The sequence below is a fragment of the Nicotiana attenuata genome, chromosome 12, assembly GCF_001879085.1.
Source record: "Nicotiana attenuata strain UT chromosome 12, NIATTr2, whole genome shotgun sequence".
NCBI lineage: Eukaryota > Viridiplantae > Streptophyta > Magnoliopsida > Solanales > Solanaceae > Nicotiana > Nicotiana attenuata.
In genome coordinates, this window is record NC_032000.1 from 49,810,290 (window position 1) to 49,825,422 (window position 15,133).

The following is a 15,133-nucleotide window of genomic DNA, read 5'->3' on the forward strand; positions in this document are numbered from 1 at the left end:
CGCATAATCTCCTGAGTTTTGAACTGTGGGCCAACTAACTCGCCTGGGGATTTTCGGTTATCAAAAAAAGAAGGAAAAATCTACTTCGTTTTTCTGCTGGAGTGTAATTGGAAGTCATATGCTCTCCTGCTTTCAGAAAATTTTAATGTTGTCTTACTAGAAGTTATGTAATTATTAATAGATAGAAAGTCTCATTATTGATTGAACTGCTTATATGTTAGATTGACATCTAGATGTCGATTCTTATATGAGTACAGCTACGGAATGAAAAAGATCTACCTATCAGAAGACTAAATGGAAAAAAGTCCCCGAAATGAGTGGTTGAGTGGTTAAGGCATAGGAGTAATAACTTGGAGATGCCAGGGTTGAAGTTGCTGCTATAAAACTCAGTGTGACCCCATCTGCTCGAACATCGGTAGATAGGTTATCTGGCACCTACGTTTCAGGGCTATAGCAAATTGCTTGATGAGTTGGTGATGTAGAAAAAAAAAGCATGAAATAAAAAAAATTGCTCGTTCTTTCTGATTCCTTTCGTGGCTTCATTTACATTGCATTTTTTTTTTTTGATTTCTTTTTTAGGTGTTCTGTTTTGTCTCTCGTAAACCTATTCCCTCCTCACTACTATTAAGAAGAAACGAAAACTAAGGTCAAAGGTTACATGCAACCTGTGGGTGACAGACTGCAGATGAAGTTGATACTATTTCGAACGGATACGCAGAAAGAGAAAAGTAAGAACATAAAACAGGGTCAAAGGAGGGAAAAGAGTGAGCTCTTGGTTACTATAGAAAAGCCTTTTCGGAGGGAAGAATCATAGGAGAGACCAAATTGACTGGCATTCATTTATACCAAGATCCGAGCTGTTAAAAAGAAGCTTGAATGCAACCATAACATTTTTGCCCCACTCAGGATATAGTATTCATAGAGAAACTTTGGAATCAAAATTACATTTACCAAATCATATCGTTTGGAGAAAGTGGAGAAAGTGATGAGAGGATTCAAAAGTTTCTCCTTACTCAAAAAGGAGAAATTTTGGAATCATCTCATCACTTTCTTCAAACATTATGATTTGGCGAATGTAATGTTGAATGGCATTGCGACCACTTTTATGCAGTTCTTATTTGGTCATTTCTAAAGCACGAAAGCATCTTGGTTTTTCCGGGGAAGGGTTCGGCATTACGTGGTTAATCTGTGAGTTTTTTCTTTTTTGGGGTGGGGGGGGGTGGGGGGGGGGGGGGGCATTGAGTGGTTAATTGGGTTTGAAATACTAGTTTAATATGCCACAGCTACTAACTTTGCTAGTCTCATTTATGATGAAGATGCCTTTGGTTCAATATTCACCAACCTCTTGCTTTATAACTCAGCCATGGCCTCCTCCCCACCCCCACCCCCACCCAATAAACTCAAGAAAATAAAGAAGATAAAAGAGGAGGCAATTCCCCTACCAAAATAAAAATAAACTGAAGAAAATAAACTGAAGAAAATAAAGAAGATTAAAGGAGGCAAAGATTAGGACATCACTCTTTGGTGTTCCTTAGTGAACAATAGATCTTTTTGTTGCAGGTGTATGCTTGCCTTTCCAGAAGAATTCAGAACTCTTGTACCAAACCTACTAATTGAAACAATGTCAGCTATTGGTATGAGCTTTACATCACAGATTAACCTTGCCATTGGGGATGCTGTGCCTGAGACAAAAGCCTTGGCTAAAGGTGAGGTTTTATCATTCTTTAGGAGTTTTTGAGAACCATGATCTAAACATAGACTTCTTGCTCTCTTGCATAGTTTCACGTAGTTTCATCCAAGTGAAAATGTTTATCATTTTTTTCTGATCTTTCAGTTATGATGCCGCCTTCTCTGTTTCATCAAGCATTCTGAAGAATCGGTGTCCAACTAGTTTCCAAGCATATAAGTGGCTTAAAGTAGTTATATATATGGAAGATTGAAAATTGAAGTTTCAAAGTGCAAATCAGCTATTTGGATGTCACTATCACCATTTTTGTGCATGGAAAGAATCAGCTCTAATTACCTATTATATTCCTTTTGGATGACCGAGGGTCTATTAAAAAAAGCCTCTCTGCCCCATCGGGGTAGGAGTAACGTCTGGGGTAGGAGTAACGTCGTCTGTGTACACACTACGCTCCCCAGACCCCACTTTGTGGGATTTTACTGGGATTGTTGTTGTATTCTTTTTGGATGACACTATCTCTATTCTTTTTGGATACTCAAAGTTCTTGGATATTTTCCATCCATCATGCCTCAGATTTTACACTAAATTTCAGGTATAATCGATATCTCAAATGGAGATTTGCCAAAAGGTGCCAAGATTCAGACTAAACATTTGGAGGCCCTAATTGAACTTCAGAGTACAACTGGGAGCTTTGCTAGGAACATTCAACACCTGTTTTCAGACGCTGATCCACAAGTTCTGTCGGATGCTCTGAAGGCAGTCTTCCTTCCTTATGAATCTTTCAAACGGCGGTGAGCATACAAAAAGCAAATATTCTTGTTCATCACCTTTGATTTCACATATTCACATACTTTTTCCGTTGCATATGGCATCCCTTATCCAGATACCAAATTTTCTCTATTCTTCCTGGTTCTTCCTTTGAAAAGCAGTGCTCTTAGTCTTACGTGAAGGTCTTTTATTTGATTGAAATGCATTTATATGGTGAGGTTGAGTTGAGTACCATTGCCATGTAAGTTATTGAGTGTTGGTCCTTTCAAGTCTTGGATTATTGAGTTGGAAAAGTTTTGTTCTTGACTAGGTGATTGAGTTGAAAAAATCTAATGCTTTTGATGAGGAGATTTTTCTTTCATTTCTTTTCTGCAAGTGTTTTTAGGAATAATGATTAATTAATTTCTTGTGATATGCGAGATCTTACATCACACTGTTTCTGTTTGCTCTCTTACATCCTAGACCTTGTTAATTTTATGCATGGCTGGAGCTGCTTGTAATAAATAAGTATTAACTCATAGGTCAATTAACATGGGTTTCCTGCTTAGGTATTGTCAGTATCCTGGTACTATCAGACATGTTGAGTATTTACATGTAAAAATCTCAAAATTTGGTGGTTCTCTGAAACTGTCAAGCATTTTATTCAAGTAGCTTGCCTGTAGAGTTGTCAATATGGACGGGGCCGGGCTATCCCAGCCCAGCCCACGTGGGCTTTAGCAATTGACGGGCTGGGCTGGGCTAGCCCACCATTTTGATGGGCCTTATAATGATCGACCCACCCCAGCCCTATGTGGGCTACGGGCCCCCACGGGCCGGCCCATCATTTTTTAAAATATAATTTTATATTTGTTTTTTAAGTTCTAAACTAAAAAAAGATAAATATTTGAAAGTTAAAAAAATCTTATTGGAAAAATTTCACAAAACTTAATAAATTTCTATACGGTTCTAATATATCACAATAAACACTAAAAAAGTAAAAGACAAGACTATATTTCATTCAATAAAAGTCAACTCAAAACAAACTATTCACGAGAACGCCCATGACGCTTATGGGATATCTAACACATCATCTTTATCAAACACATTTGAATCCGCTTGTAAGAAGGTTGTTTTAACATCTTCACTTTCTTCTACACCTACAATTCGTATGCAATATTAATTAGTTAAATATTAAGAATAATTAAATTTTTAAAACTAATTAACATTTTAAGAGTTTGATCTTTTAATATGATGAGCTTAATAAGCTTTAAGCTTGGGATACTCTTCTTGTTATTTTTAAATATGTATTTTTATTAAGCCCACGGGCCGGCCCAGCCCAGCTTCAGTCAAGCCTCACGGGGCACGGGCTTACACAGGCCGGGCTTAAAAGCCTCGTTTTTAAATGTGCTCCAAAAATTCTAGCCCAGCCCTGCTAAATCACGGGTTGGGCTGGGCTTGGCCCGTGCTTGCCCAACGGGCCAAGCCCATATTGACGGCTCTACTTGCCTGGTGCCGTATGAGGATCTTTATTGAAATCGCAAGGTCATCTGCTTTTGCGGTGTCAAGTATACAAACACTAAATGCTTTTAAATTTGTGATCTAGATATGGACAAATGGAGCGTGCAGTTCTCTCTGGTGAGATTGCAGGCCTTGATCTCAGAGGAGCTGCTGTTACTCTTGCGGGAGTCCAGGGAGTTGAACTTAGTGAAACTGTACGAAGGATGGAAGAGTCAATTCCACACGTCATTTTGCTTCTTGAAGCAGCAGTTGAAAGATGCATCAACTTTACTGGTGGTTTTGAGGTGGATGAGCTAATTCTTGTGCTGGATGATGTTATGCTACAATACATTTCCACTTTGCAGGAGAACCTAAAATCATTGAGAGCTGTTTGTGGACTGGATATGGATGCTATTAGTACAAAGAAAGACACAGCAGAAAGAAGGGAAGCAGCTCCAAATGCACGTAAAGTTGACTTCACATCAAGTGAGGAGGAATGGTCATTTGTTCAAGGTGCACTGCAGATCCTCACGGTTGCTGATTGTTTAACCAGTAGATCTTCAGTCTTTGAAGCTTCCCTCAAGGCTACTCTTGCTAGGTTGAGTACAAGTCTCGCTCTCTCAGTTTTTGGGTCAAGTATTGATCAGAACCAACCAGATGTAGTCAATGATGATGGAAGTGGGCAATTATCTGTGGCTCGAAGGGCGGTCTTGGATGTGGCAGCTGTGAGTCTATTGGATACTCCTGAGAAGGCTCGGAAGCTTCTTAATTTGTTGGAGCAGGTCAGTGGCTCCCACAATAGTTACATATATCTGGGAGCTTGTCTTTCTTCCGATTCGCTTAGCAATTGTATTCTTCTATTCCTTTAATGCGTCCTTGCCAATCTTCTTCTATGCAAATTTGATCTTACATTGATAACTTCTCTCTTGTGCCTTCTGCAGTCTAAAGATCCCAGGTTCCATGCACTTCCAGTAGCATCACAACGAGTTACGGCTTTCACAGACGCAGTCAATGAGCTTGTTTATGATGTTCTCATATCAAAAGTACGGCAGCAGTTCATTGATCTGTCACGCCTGCCCATATGGTCATCTGTTGAAGAACATAGTGCTCGGCCCCTTCCAACCTTCAGCGCATACCCCCAGTCTTATGTGACTGGTGTTGGTGAATATCTCCTTACTTTACCCCAACAGCTAGAGCCACTTGTAGAGAATATTTCCAACAGTGATCCCAATGCTGATGAGGCCCAGTACTTTGCAACTGAATGGATGTTTAAGGTATTGTTTTTTACTTTAAAATATTTTATGATGAACTGGTGAGCAAATACCTACAGGTATCTGTGCTATCAACCGAGAGCTTTAATTCATCTGGCCTACAACACCATTACTCCATTTATAATGTTCATATAAAAATTCTCTTGAATGCCAAAGCCTGAACTAACATAAACTTTGGTAAAAAAATTAAAATTATCACGAGGAAACATCTAGAAGCTGAGTTTGATTACGAACTACTTGTGGGGAGTGCGTTGTTTGCTCTTTCTGGGAAATCATCATTGCTGAGACACTGACCAACTAGTTATTTCCGTGTCTCCAAATGTATTTTCTCTCACAACTATATGTTGACTAATTTTCCTTTGCCTTTATTGTAAAGGTTGCTGAAGGTGCCACCGCACTTTACATGGAACAGCTTCGAGGGATCCAGTATATAACAGATCGTGGAGCACAACAGCTTTCTGTCGATATAGAGTATCTAAGCAATGTACTTTCAGCTCTATCAATGCCAATTCCTACAGTTCTTGCCACATTCCAGACATGTTTTTCAACACCTAAAAATCAGCTCAAGGATCTTATAAAAACAGATTCAGCGAATCAGCTTGATCTTCCTACTGCTAATCTTGTCTGCAAGATGCGACGTATCAGTTTAGAATAGTGACTACTTCTTAGTCATGCTGTTACAGGAATTTATTTCGCCAATGCGCTCGACTCGTGCTGCAGAAGGACCAAAACCAGATCCATTTGTCGTAGAGAGTTAGTTTTCCTTTTTCTTCATAGATAACACTTGTGTTTACTTTCAAGTCCTTGACAAAGTTTTTTACAAGTGCCGCTCTAGAGCTATATGTGAAAGATAAACATAGTACGAGTTGGATCTTAATTTTGTCTCTTTTCCTTTTCTTTCGCAACCATAGGTTTTGTTTGTTTGTGCAATATTTGTAGAATTCCAGCGGAACAGATTGCTTTTGGTTAAGGAAGGTTATATTGTGGGTATTGATACCTCGTTTGGTATACCCCTAAGGGGTCATTTGGTTGGAAAAAAGTTATTTCAGGATTAATTATTCCACCTTTCCATGGGGATTAAAAAAATACTACAATTCCGGGATAATTAATCATGAAATAACTTCTTTCCAACTGTCTCAGCATAAATTATATATGGATTTGGTTCAAAACGAAAATCACTAGGTACTGTCAAAAGTAATTCCAATCTAAAATTCTGCATCAATTATAAAATGTTTGATTAGTCGCGTAAAAGAATAATTACCGCATAATTTAACATAATGTTTTGTTGGCCCTTTTAAACTACTCCCCATTATTATACCCGCATAAGTTATGTGAGAATATGTGTTTATTTTATGTAGGATAAAATATGAAATAAAAAGATTTGAATGACATCGTTGCATTATTATTCATTGTATAATTACAACATGAACTAAAGTTTTTTAACAAAAAGGAGAGGTATAAAGATAAATTAGATACTTACGGTAAAAATAAAAAGCAAAAGGAAAATATATGTATGAGATTCTCTACAACAATTAATTTACTAATTAATCTTGACTTGCTCGAAGTAGGATAGGATTCTTGTGTCAGCTTATGCTTTTGTTTATGCTTTTGATTATATTATGGAGTTTGCTGCTGTGACTGTGTTTGGGCAAGCCGAGGGTTTCTTGGAAACAGATTTTCTTCCTGCACAAGATAGAGAGGTAGCTGTGTAGACCATACTCCCAGAGGCTTTTAGTGTTTAGGATGCCAAGTGCTTATTAAATTAATCATTTTCAAGGTATATACATATACATATACAAAATTTCTGCCGAAATTTACCCCTCACTATAACACATAGGTCCACCTTTGTGTGGGCATATATTAGGTATGTTGTTGTTTATACGATGGAGTTCTATGTGACGTTTATTAGACTCTTATATGCAGGGGCGGAGCTAGATAGGCGGAAGAGGTTCAGTCGAATCTCATTCGCCGAAAATTATACTGTATATATAAGGTTAAATTTTTTTCATGCGTATATATTAGATGTTAAATTTCTTTAGCTTTTTCGTGTGCTTACTTTTAAATTTTTTGAATTCCCATAATGAAAATCCTGCTTTCGCTTCTGCTTATGTGCAATTGCTGGTCGAAAGATTTCAAATTAATTTGTTGGAAGGTTGAGAATATGAAGATTCTTCCTGTTTTAGCTTAAGCAACAGCATATGATTTGTTATTTAACTATGTTAATGTGATTAAATTGGTCTGCTCCAGATGAAGCATGACAAAATTCAATTAATAATGCTAATTGTGTGTGTCAAATGTTGTTATTGATATGATAGCTCAGTTATTGGGTCCCTTGTCTTTCATCAGTCAACAAAATGCACCTCCTTTTTTGGTCCCCCCCCCCCCCCCCTCCCCCTCCATATTTGATACCAGCGTTGATGTCTGACTAAATTCGAATTCGTGTTTGGGAAGTCCCAAATTGGGGGTAAACCGCTCCATGATAAAGACGACTCCATACCCAAGGATCGAATCCGAGATCTTTGATTAAGGATAAAAGAGTAATTCACTCCACCACAACCCTTGTTGGTAGCAAAATCCACCTCCTTTTTTGGTTTCCCACCCAATATTTGGTACTCGCATTGGGGCCTGACCAAATCCGAATTCATGTCGGGAAGTCCCAAATTGAGGGTAAACTGCTCCATGATAAAGACGACTCCATACCCAAGATTTGAATCGGAAACTTTTAATTAAGGATAAAAGAGTACTTACTACCGCAACTTGTTGGTAACAAAATCCACCTTCCTTCTCCTTATTAGAGACTTTCGAGTAAAGAATAGACAATGGCAGACGAATTCAACATATAACACAGTAGGTGTAGGTGTACGTACATTCACAATCAAGAACTATATATTTATATGAAATAAATGGACTATTTATATTATATAGGAATAATGTATATCCATTGAGGTCATACACCATTAAATTAAATTAAAAATTATCAAAATGCACATAAAAAAATAAAATTATAAAAGACCTCTTGTGATGGTTTTATCATGTCCTCAATAGTCGACTGCACCGGTTTCAGAGGCGGAGCAAGAATCTGAAACTTATGTGTTCGGTTTTACAATTAGTATTGAGTTCTAAATTAATAATTGTATATATTCAATGAATTTCTTAAGACAAATGTAAGGATTGAACTAAAGTTACTAGGTTCGGTCGAACCTGCAATCACAAAGGCAAGGCTAGCTCCCCCATTGATCGGTCCGTAAGTGTGACGTGGTGACTATGATAAAAGAGAATGAGTTAGACCTAAAATCATTTGTAAAAAATATATTCAAAGATAACAATCTCTTGATATTCATGCGAATCCTAGTGATAACAACGAAGGAGTTTAAAATCTATATAGGTCATACTAATTAGAATATTTAGTTTTACACATATTAGTGCATTCATTTTAAACACAATATTAACCAAGAATCTTTTAATTTTGTCAAAATACTTATATTATATATATATATATATATATATATATATATATATATATATATATATATATATATATTAGTGACCAAACTATACGTTTGGTCACTAAACTTGACCAATCTTTTAATTTTGTCAAGAATCTTTACGTTTATTTTTTTATTTTATTTTTTGAATTCTCTGGGGAAAAAAATTAGTGACCAAACTATATAAACGCGGTTTTAAAGTGCGCTTTACTTTAACGTCCGTTTTGGACGTTAAGGTAAAGCGCGTTTTAAAACCACGTTTTATATAAAACGCTTTTATGAAATGCACTTTACTTATTTTGTGGGCCCACCAATAGCTCTTCTGCGCTTAACTGACATAACAATAATTCAAATATGTAAAACGTGTTTTAAAATGGCATTTTACCTCAAAAAATTCGACCCCCTCCCCCACCCCCACCCCCCGGATTGGGCATTGCCTTATTTAAAGGCGTTAAGGATTTTGCAAAAATTCATTCAAAAATATTCTCAACTCCTGTTAAATTTTTTTTCTTGTTAAATTCTCAAGCATTTTGTCATAATATCTGAAGAGCGAAAAGTAAGGGTTTTATTATATTGGGGGGGGGGTAAGGGGGGGGGAAGGTTGTGGTGGCGAATAACTTAGTGAGCTATAGTTTATCTCCACGGAGTCATGTTAAGTTGCCACTTACAATGGAGTACGATAGACTGGTATCATTGTTGTGTAATAAAATGAGTGTGAGCAAGCGTTCGGTGAACCTTAAAGTAACGGGAAGATATACGTATTCTGTCACCCCGTAATGTGTTGTTTGTTACGATGAGTTTAGCATCGAGGATGATGAAACTCTAAGAGATTTTTTGGGGACTTCGGATGAATACCGGAAATTAATTTTGATAAAAATATTGGAAATGTACGTGAAGGTTGAAGACGTTCGCACTAATGAGGTTGCGCAAAGCAGGGATAACCCTCAATCATCGGGTGGTTATTCTGGAGCAGTTTTAGCCGAACAGGTTTCGGCTGAAAGAGTTTGGCCGGATCTAAATTTATCTCCACGGGCGAATGAGGAGCGAGGAAATAATTTCTCTCCTACTTTACATAATCCACAAGACGAGTGGTAAACTTCAAGTTTCCTTTGTGTTACGATGTTTATTTTTGTTGTATTGATTTTGTATTAAAACTCATATATTCTATAGGGGGTACCGTCCAGATATGAATTTTACAAGTTATGAACCCACACCTAGTTGGAATATGTGTAGTTTTGGTGCGTTGGATCATGGTGGTCCATCCGGGAGTCATCACCAACAGGATAATGTCCATCATGGAATGTCAACACATTACGACTTGTAAGTGAAGTGATATAGCTATATGTAAAGTATTTATCAATTTGAGTAGCCTATTATTTTGTTGTTTGTGTAGTGAAAACGAGTAACTTGATGGTCCCGTCCTCACTCAGTTGCCCGTAGACGACGTATTTACTCGGAATTCGACAGATACCCAGAGTCAGGAAGATAATAGTGATTATGACAACAATGCCGATGAGTCTGGAGATGACACACCCTTCCCTGACGAGGGTGATGATGAGGAGGAAGAGAATGCCGAACCTGATTTGACGAGGGAGCATGCTCCACCTCCCATTAGACCAAGAGTGTACGAGTCCCACGTGCCGTTTCATTCAAGGCATATTCCCTACCTTGATCATTTGCCAAGTATGCCGGATGTGGATGCCCTCACAAGGGATTTTGACAAAATTCGGACAGCAATGTGGGATGAGTCTAGACCAACGGTGCTGGCAAAGGGCATGCTTTTTCTTGATAAGGCGCGCCTAAGCAGGGCGGCGAAAATGTACACCGTAAAAGAGTATCGTGAGATGACGATATGGGAGTCAAGTATGGATGTATACAAGGTTGTTTGCCGTAGATGGTTTACGGATTTCATTGGATGCTACGTGCGAGCAAGAAGAAAACAGGTATGTGGAAAGTGGGTAAATATATTGGCACCCACATTTGTGAAATGGACACATTCAATGGGAATCACTTCAACTTGGATGTTGACTTGATTTCTCTTGTCCTGATTCCACACATTGAAGCGTCCATAAGGTACAAGATCAAAGAGTGCATTACATCCGTCCACCAGGAATATGGCCATACCATTACCAAAAGAAAGGCATTTCTCGGGCGCAAACGTGCGTTTGTAATTGTTTATGGTAACTGAGATAAGTCATTTGCAGCTCTACCCAGGTACATGACCGCATTGCAACGCTTTAATCTCGGGACTGTTGTTGAATAGAAACTTGAACGGAGTTGGGAAATACCGGAATATATATTCAAATATGTGTTCTGGGCATTTAAACCAGCAATTGATGGTTTTGTGCATTGCCGCCCGGTAATATCCATAGACGGTACTCATGTCTATGAAAAGTATGATATTAAGTTGCTGATCAGCGTTGCAGTAGATGCCAATGGACAAATATTTCCTCTAGCTTTTGCCATTTGTTCCAATAGGACAAGAGACGTGGACGCTATTTTCAAACCACTTGAAGGAGCACGTTGTCAAACAACTTCAGGTATTTGTCTAATATCTGATCAGCATGGGGGTATATTAAGTTCTGTAGAGCATTTGCCTGAATGGCAGGAACCGTATGCATACCACCGTTACTGCGTGAGGCACCTGAAGGCCAATTTCCAGAAGGCATATCCCAACAAGGATCTGCATGATTTAATGTGGATGGCTGCAACAAATCACCAAGAGCATAAATTCCGGACACACATGGAATCTATCAGGCAGGAAGACGAGGCAGCGTATCGTTGGTTACTGCGACATAAGCCTGAAAAGTGGACTTTGCATGCGGATGGTGGCAGAAGATGGGGAATTCTGACTACAAATGTGTCAGAGTCTTTCAACGGGTTATTGAAGTCTGCACGAGGATTGCCTGTCACTGCCATGGTGCGGATGTCATTCAAGCAGACGGCGGAGAGGTTTGTTGAAAGGGCTGCAACTGCAACGTCATTAATGGAAAGGGGTGTTGAATTTATGCCACTACCAATAAAAAGATTTGAGAAATACAGGCGGCGAGCACATTGGCATTCATTTTTACAGTATGATCACGACCGAAATGTTTTTGAAGTTTGCACCGTTATCCATGAAAACTGGGGGAATAATGTACACACCATAAATGAATCTAGAAGGTTATTCTCTTGTGGGAAATGGTCCATCTAACACATGCCGTGCTCACATGCCATGTATGTGTTGAGTGTAGTACTTTATCTTTATGTTTTCCATGTCATGTGTTTTCATTAGTTGTATTAAATTTAAATTATGTTAAGTTGCTATGTTTGTATTTGTGTTGTAGTATTAGAATAAAGAAGAACCGGGGAAATAAAAACATAATGCGCATATAATGTAAACATAAAAAAATTATTGTTACTATTTACATAAAAGCCAAAAAAATAAATTAATGTGTCCCACAGCCTGTGTGCTTCAATGCAGCCGCTGGCCTGAGGCGCATCCCAGCCCGCCGGCTACGTTATCAGGATCATCCTCATCACGTCGCCTCTTTATCGCAGAATACGCTGCAGCATAATCGTCAGTAGTGCGTGCTAGCAGGCTCGACAGAAGGGGCCGTCAGTCCAGTAGAAACCTACGGAAGAATAAATATATGAAAATATATATTAATAATGTACTTGTTAAGTCAAAAAAAAAATTATATTGTCTTACCATGGTCTCGTCGGGCTCCTGAATATAAGCATCTGTCGCATCCAGGTCAGCATCGCACGAAGTGGCCTCCGTGACGGGCGGGGATGAAGTCTTAATAAGAAAATTATAAAGTTATTTATGGAGAATCAATGAGATAAAAACAAATTTAAATTTAATAGTAATACAAACATACCTGCGCCTGTGAAAGATCCCCAGCACCCCTCGATGATGAGCCATAACCCAGCCGGCACCCACTATCCACATCTCGGGTCGGCCGATCCTCAACATCGGTTGATGGGCCTAGAAAGTATTGATCCCAATCCTCTCTGGTAATGCTCGTGCCCGTAATCAACAATGGATCCGACGGGGTCACCTGCGAAGTCCCTGGAGTGAGCTGTAACTGAAGGCTGAATGACGGCATGCTGCTATGATGCTCAACTGGCTCATGGAGGTCACCCGGCAGATCAGCTCCAACATCCTCAACATGTGCCTCAATGCCCCCTTCCTGGGGACCACCTCCTCGTCGGCCCCCACGACCCCGTGGACAGCCCTGCCTCGTGGGACAGCCCTACCTCTATAGTAATGCTCTGGCGTCACATAAGCAAGGTCGTGTGCTAAGCGCTCATCCACTCGGGCTCGCTGCAGTGTCCGGGCAGCCAGCTCTGTAACCTGCCGGCCATACTCGTGCAAAATGGCTGCTCCCTCGCCAGCATGTTGCTGCATCTGCAGTCCCAACTAGTGGAATAAATGTAGGCCAATAGCTTGCACATCGTGTAAAATATAAATTACAGAACGCTAGGTTACAGTTATAAGTAAGAATACCAAATAACATACCAGTGCCTCGTGCCTCCCGGCGTATGGAACGTACCGACCGTCGGCTCGATGAATGGGATTCCCAACGAAGAGTCGGGTAACGCCGCGGTACCAGCCCATATAATCATGCTAAGTATCCAGACGACTCGATGAAGGGGGGAGGGGGAATCAAGTCAAATCGCCGGTCCCAAGTATCGATCTGCTCCTCTAGCCATGCCACATATGCCTGGTCCACCCTGGAAGGATCATCCCGTTGGAAATGCGTGGTGTGCCAGGTGGGCGGTGTCGGTACGAGCTGCGGACGGCCAAACTGGCGAAGTACCCGCTCGGTGGCGTGATGCTCCACAATATCAAGGAACATCAACGAGACGGAAGAGCCCCACATAAGTCGGTCGGCCGACTAATAAGCGGGCAAGCCAGCTATCAGCGCATCGTTGTATGGTGTCCATATGAACTATTAAGTAACAACAAAAAAACGTGAGTATACGCAACACATGTGAAGCTATGCCAAGTAAACTTAGGTATACATTTACATGTGCGCCCTCCAGCAAATCCAAGATATCATTGTACAAGGGGAGATTATGCCGAGCCTCGTACTCAAGCGTATATCCCCGCCGGAGAACCCACCTCCTAGCTAGGGGGAGAAACGAAGGTGGTACATCCGGAGCTAATGGTGGTAGAGGTGGCTGCAACTGCAGGAACCGCTCCCAAGCCCAAACCTAACATAAAATGTTGACGTAAAATTTAAGATATATTTTTACTAGGTATGTTAAAATGAATAGAGTATTCGAATATGTTGTCACCTGTAGTAGCAGCGAAAATCCAGCAACGTCACTTTGGGTGCCCATGCTCACACGGCACATCTGCCTGTACAAGTAGGCGAGAACAGCAGCACCCTAGCTATACTGGGGTAAATCATCTAGCCGCTCAAGATAATGAAGAAATCTCAAGCTGATTAGGTTCCCCGAAGTGTTCGGGAACAATACCCCTCCAAACATAAGGAGTAGTAGCAACCTCGTATACCGGTGAACATGATAATCCGGTGTATCGCCATCGATGTCAGGATGCAATATCTCCAAATACTCTCGAATAGTCGTCAACGGAAAATGACTGGCCCCAGCCAGTGCATTCTCATTCTGTGGCCGGAAACCAGTGAGCTACTGCAGCATGTCCAGGTACTGCGCACCTTTTATCTCTCTCATGCCTGGCGACAGAGCAACAGGGTGTCCATCAACGGGCAGCCCATATATAACCTCCACGTCCTGCAATGTGATGGTGGCCTCGCCAATGGGCAAGTGGCATGTGTGTGTCTCCGGTCGCCACCGCTCTATCAGGGCCGTGACCAAAGACCAATCAAGCTGCAACCGCCCGATCTCCAGAATCCTGTAGAAGCCCGTATCCTCCAAGCGTCTGACTATACGGGGATGGAGAACTTTGCCCTTCAGAAAGTCCCACATGTCGTCTACTCTCCTGACGCGGAGAGTCTGGGCCAGTAACTCTCCCTCCCATATGTGGGCGGACCTATGATCGCCATGTAACGACAGTAGCTGATCGCTAGAAGGTCCGGGATGAATAGGCGGCACTTCCATGTCGTTTACTGTAAATTAAACAACATTAATTACATGTTAGTTTTATAATTTTATATGTTTATGTTCTAAATTAAATAATTAATTTTTATAATGATATAATATTTAATTATTAATATATTCACATATGGGTTCCAGGCTCGATATTTGAGGCCCAGTAGCACCAACATATCCTGAACTCTTGTATGTGTTAGTTTTCTTATTTTACATGTTAGCTTTATAATTTTATATATTTTTTTGTAAATTAAATAAGCAAAATCTTTATAATTATACAATATTCAATTATTAAGTATTCACATATGGGTTCCAGGCTCGATATTTGAGGCCCAGTAGCACTAAGATATCCTGAATTCTTGTATGTGTTAAGATCGGAAGAGCGT

At 40.1% G+C, this 15,133-nt stretch overlaps 1 protein-coding gene across 1 annotated transcript in view; it reads left to right on the forward strand.

Moving 5' to 3' along the window:
* Positions 1–6,193, forward strand: part of LOC109235705 (conserved oligomeric Golgi complex subunit 7) — an 8,199-nt gene extending 2,006 nt beyond the window's left edge. Inside the window, exons 6-10 of the mRNA XM_019401912.1 lie at positions 1,561–1,706; positions 2,277–2,475; positions 4,035–4,710; positions 4,870–5,202; positions 5,576–6,193. Of these exons, the coding sequence (XP_019257457.1) occupies positions 1,561–1,706; positions 2,277–2,475; positions 4,035–4,710; positions 4,870–5,202; positions 5,576–5,854 (1,633 nt within the window). The 3' untranslated portion in view covers positions 5,855–6,193. The remainder of the gene's footprint in view (positions 1–1,560; positions 1,707–2,276; positions 2,476–4,034; positions 4,711–4,869; positions 5,203–5,575) is intronic.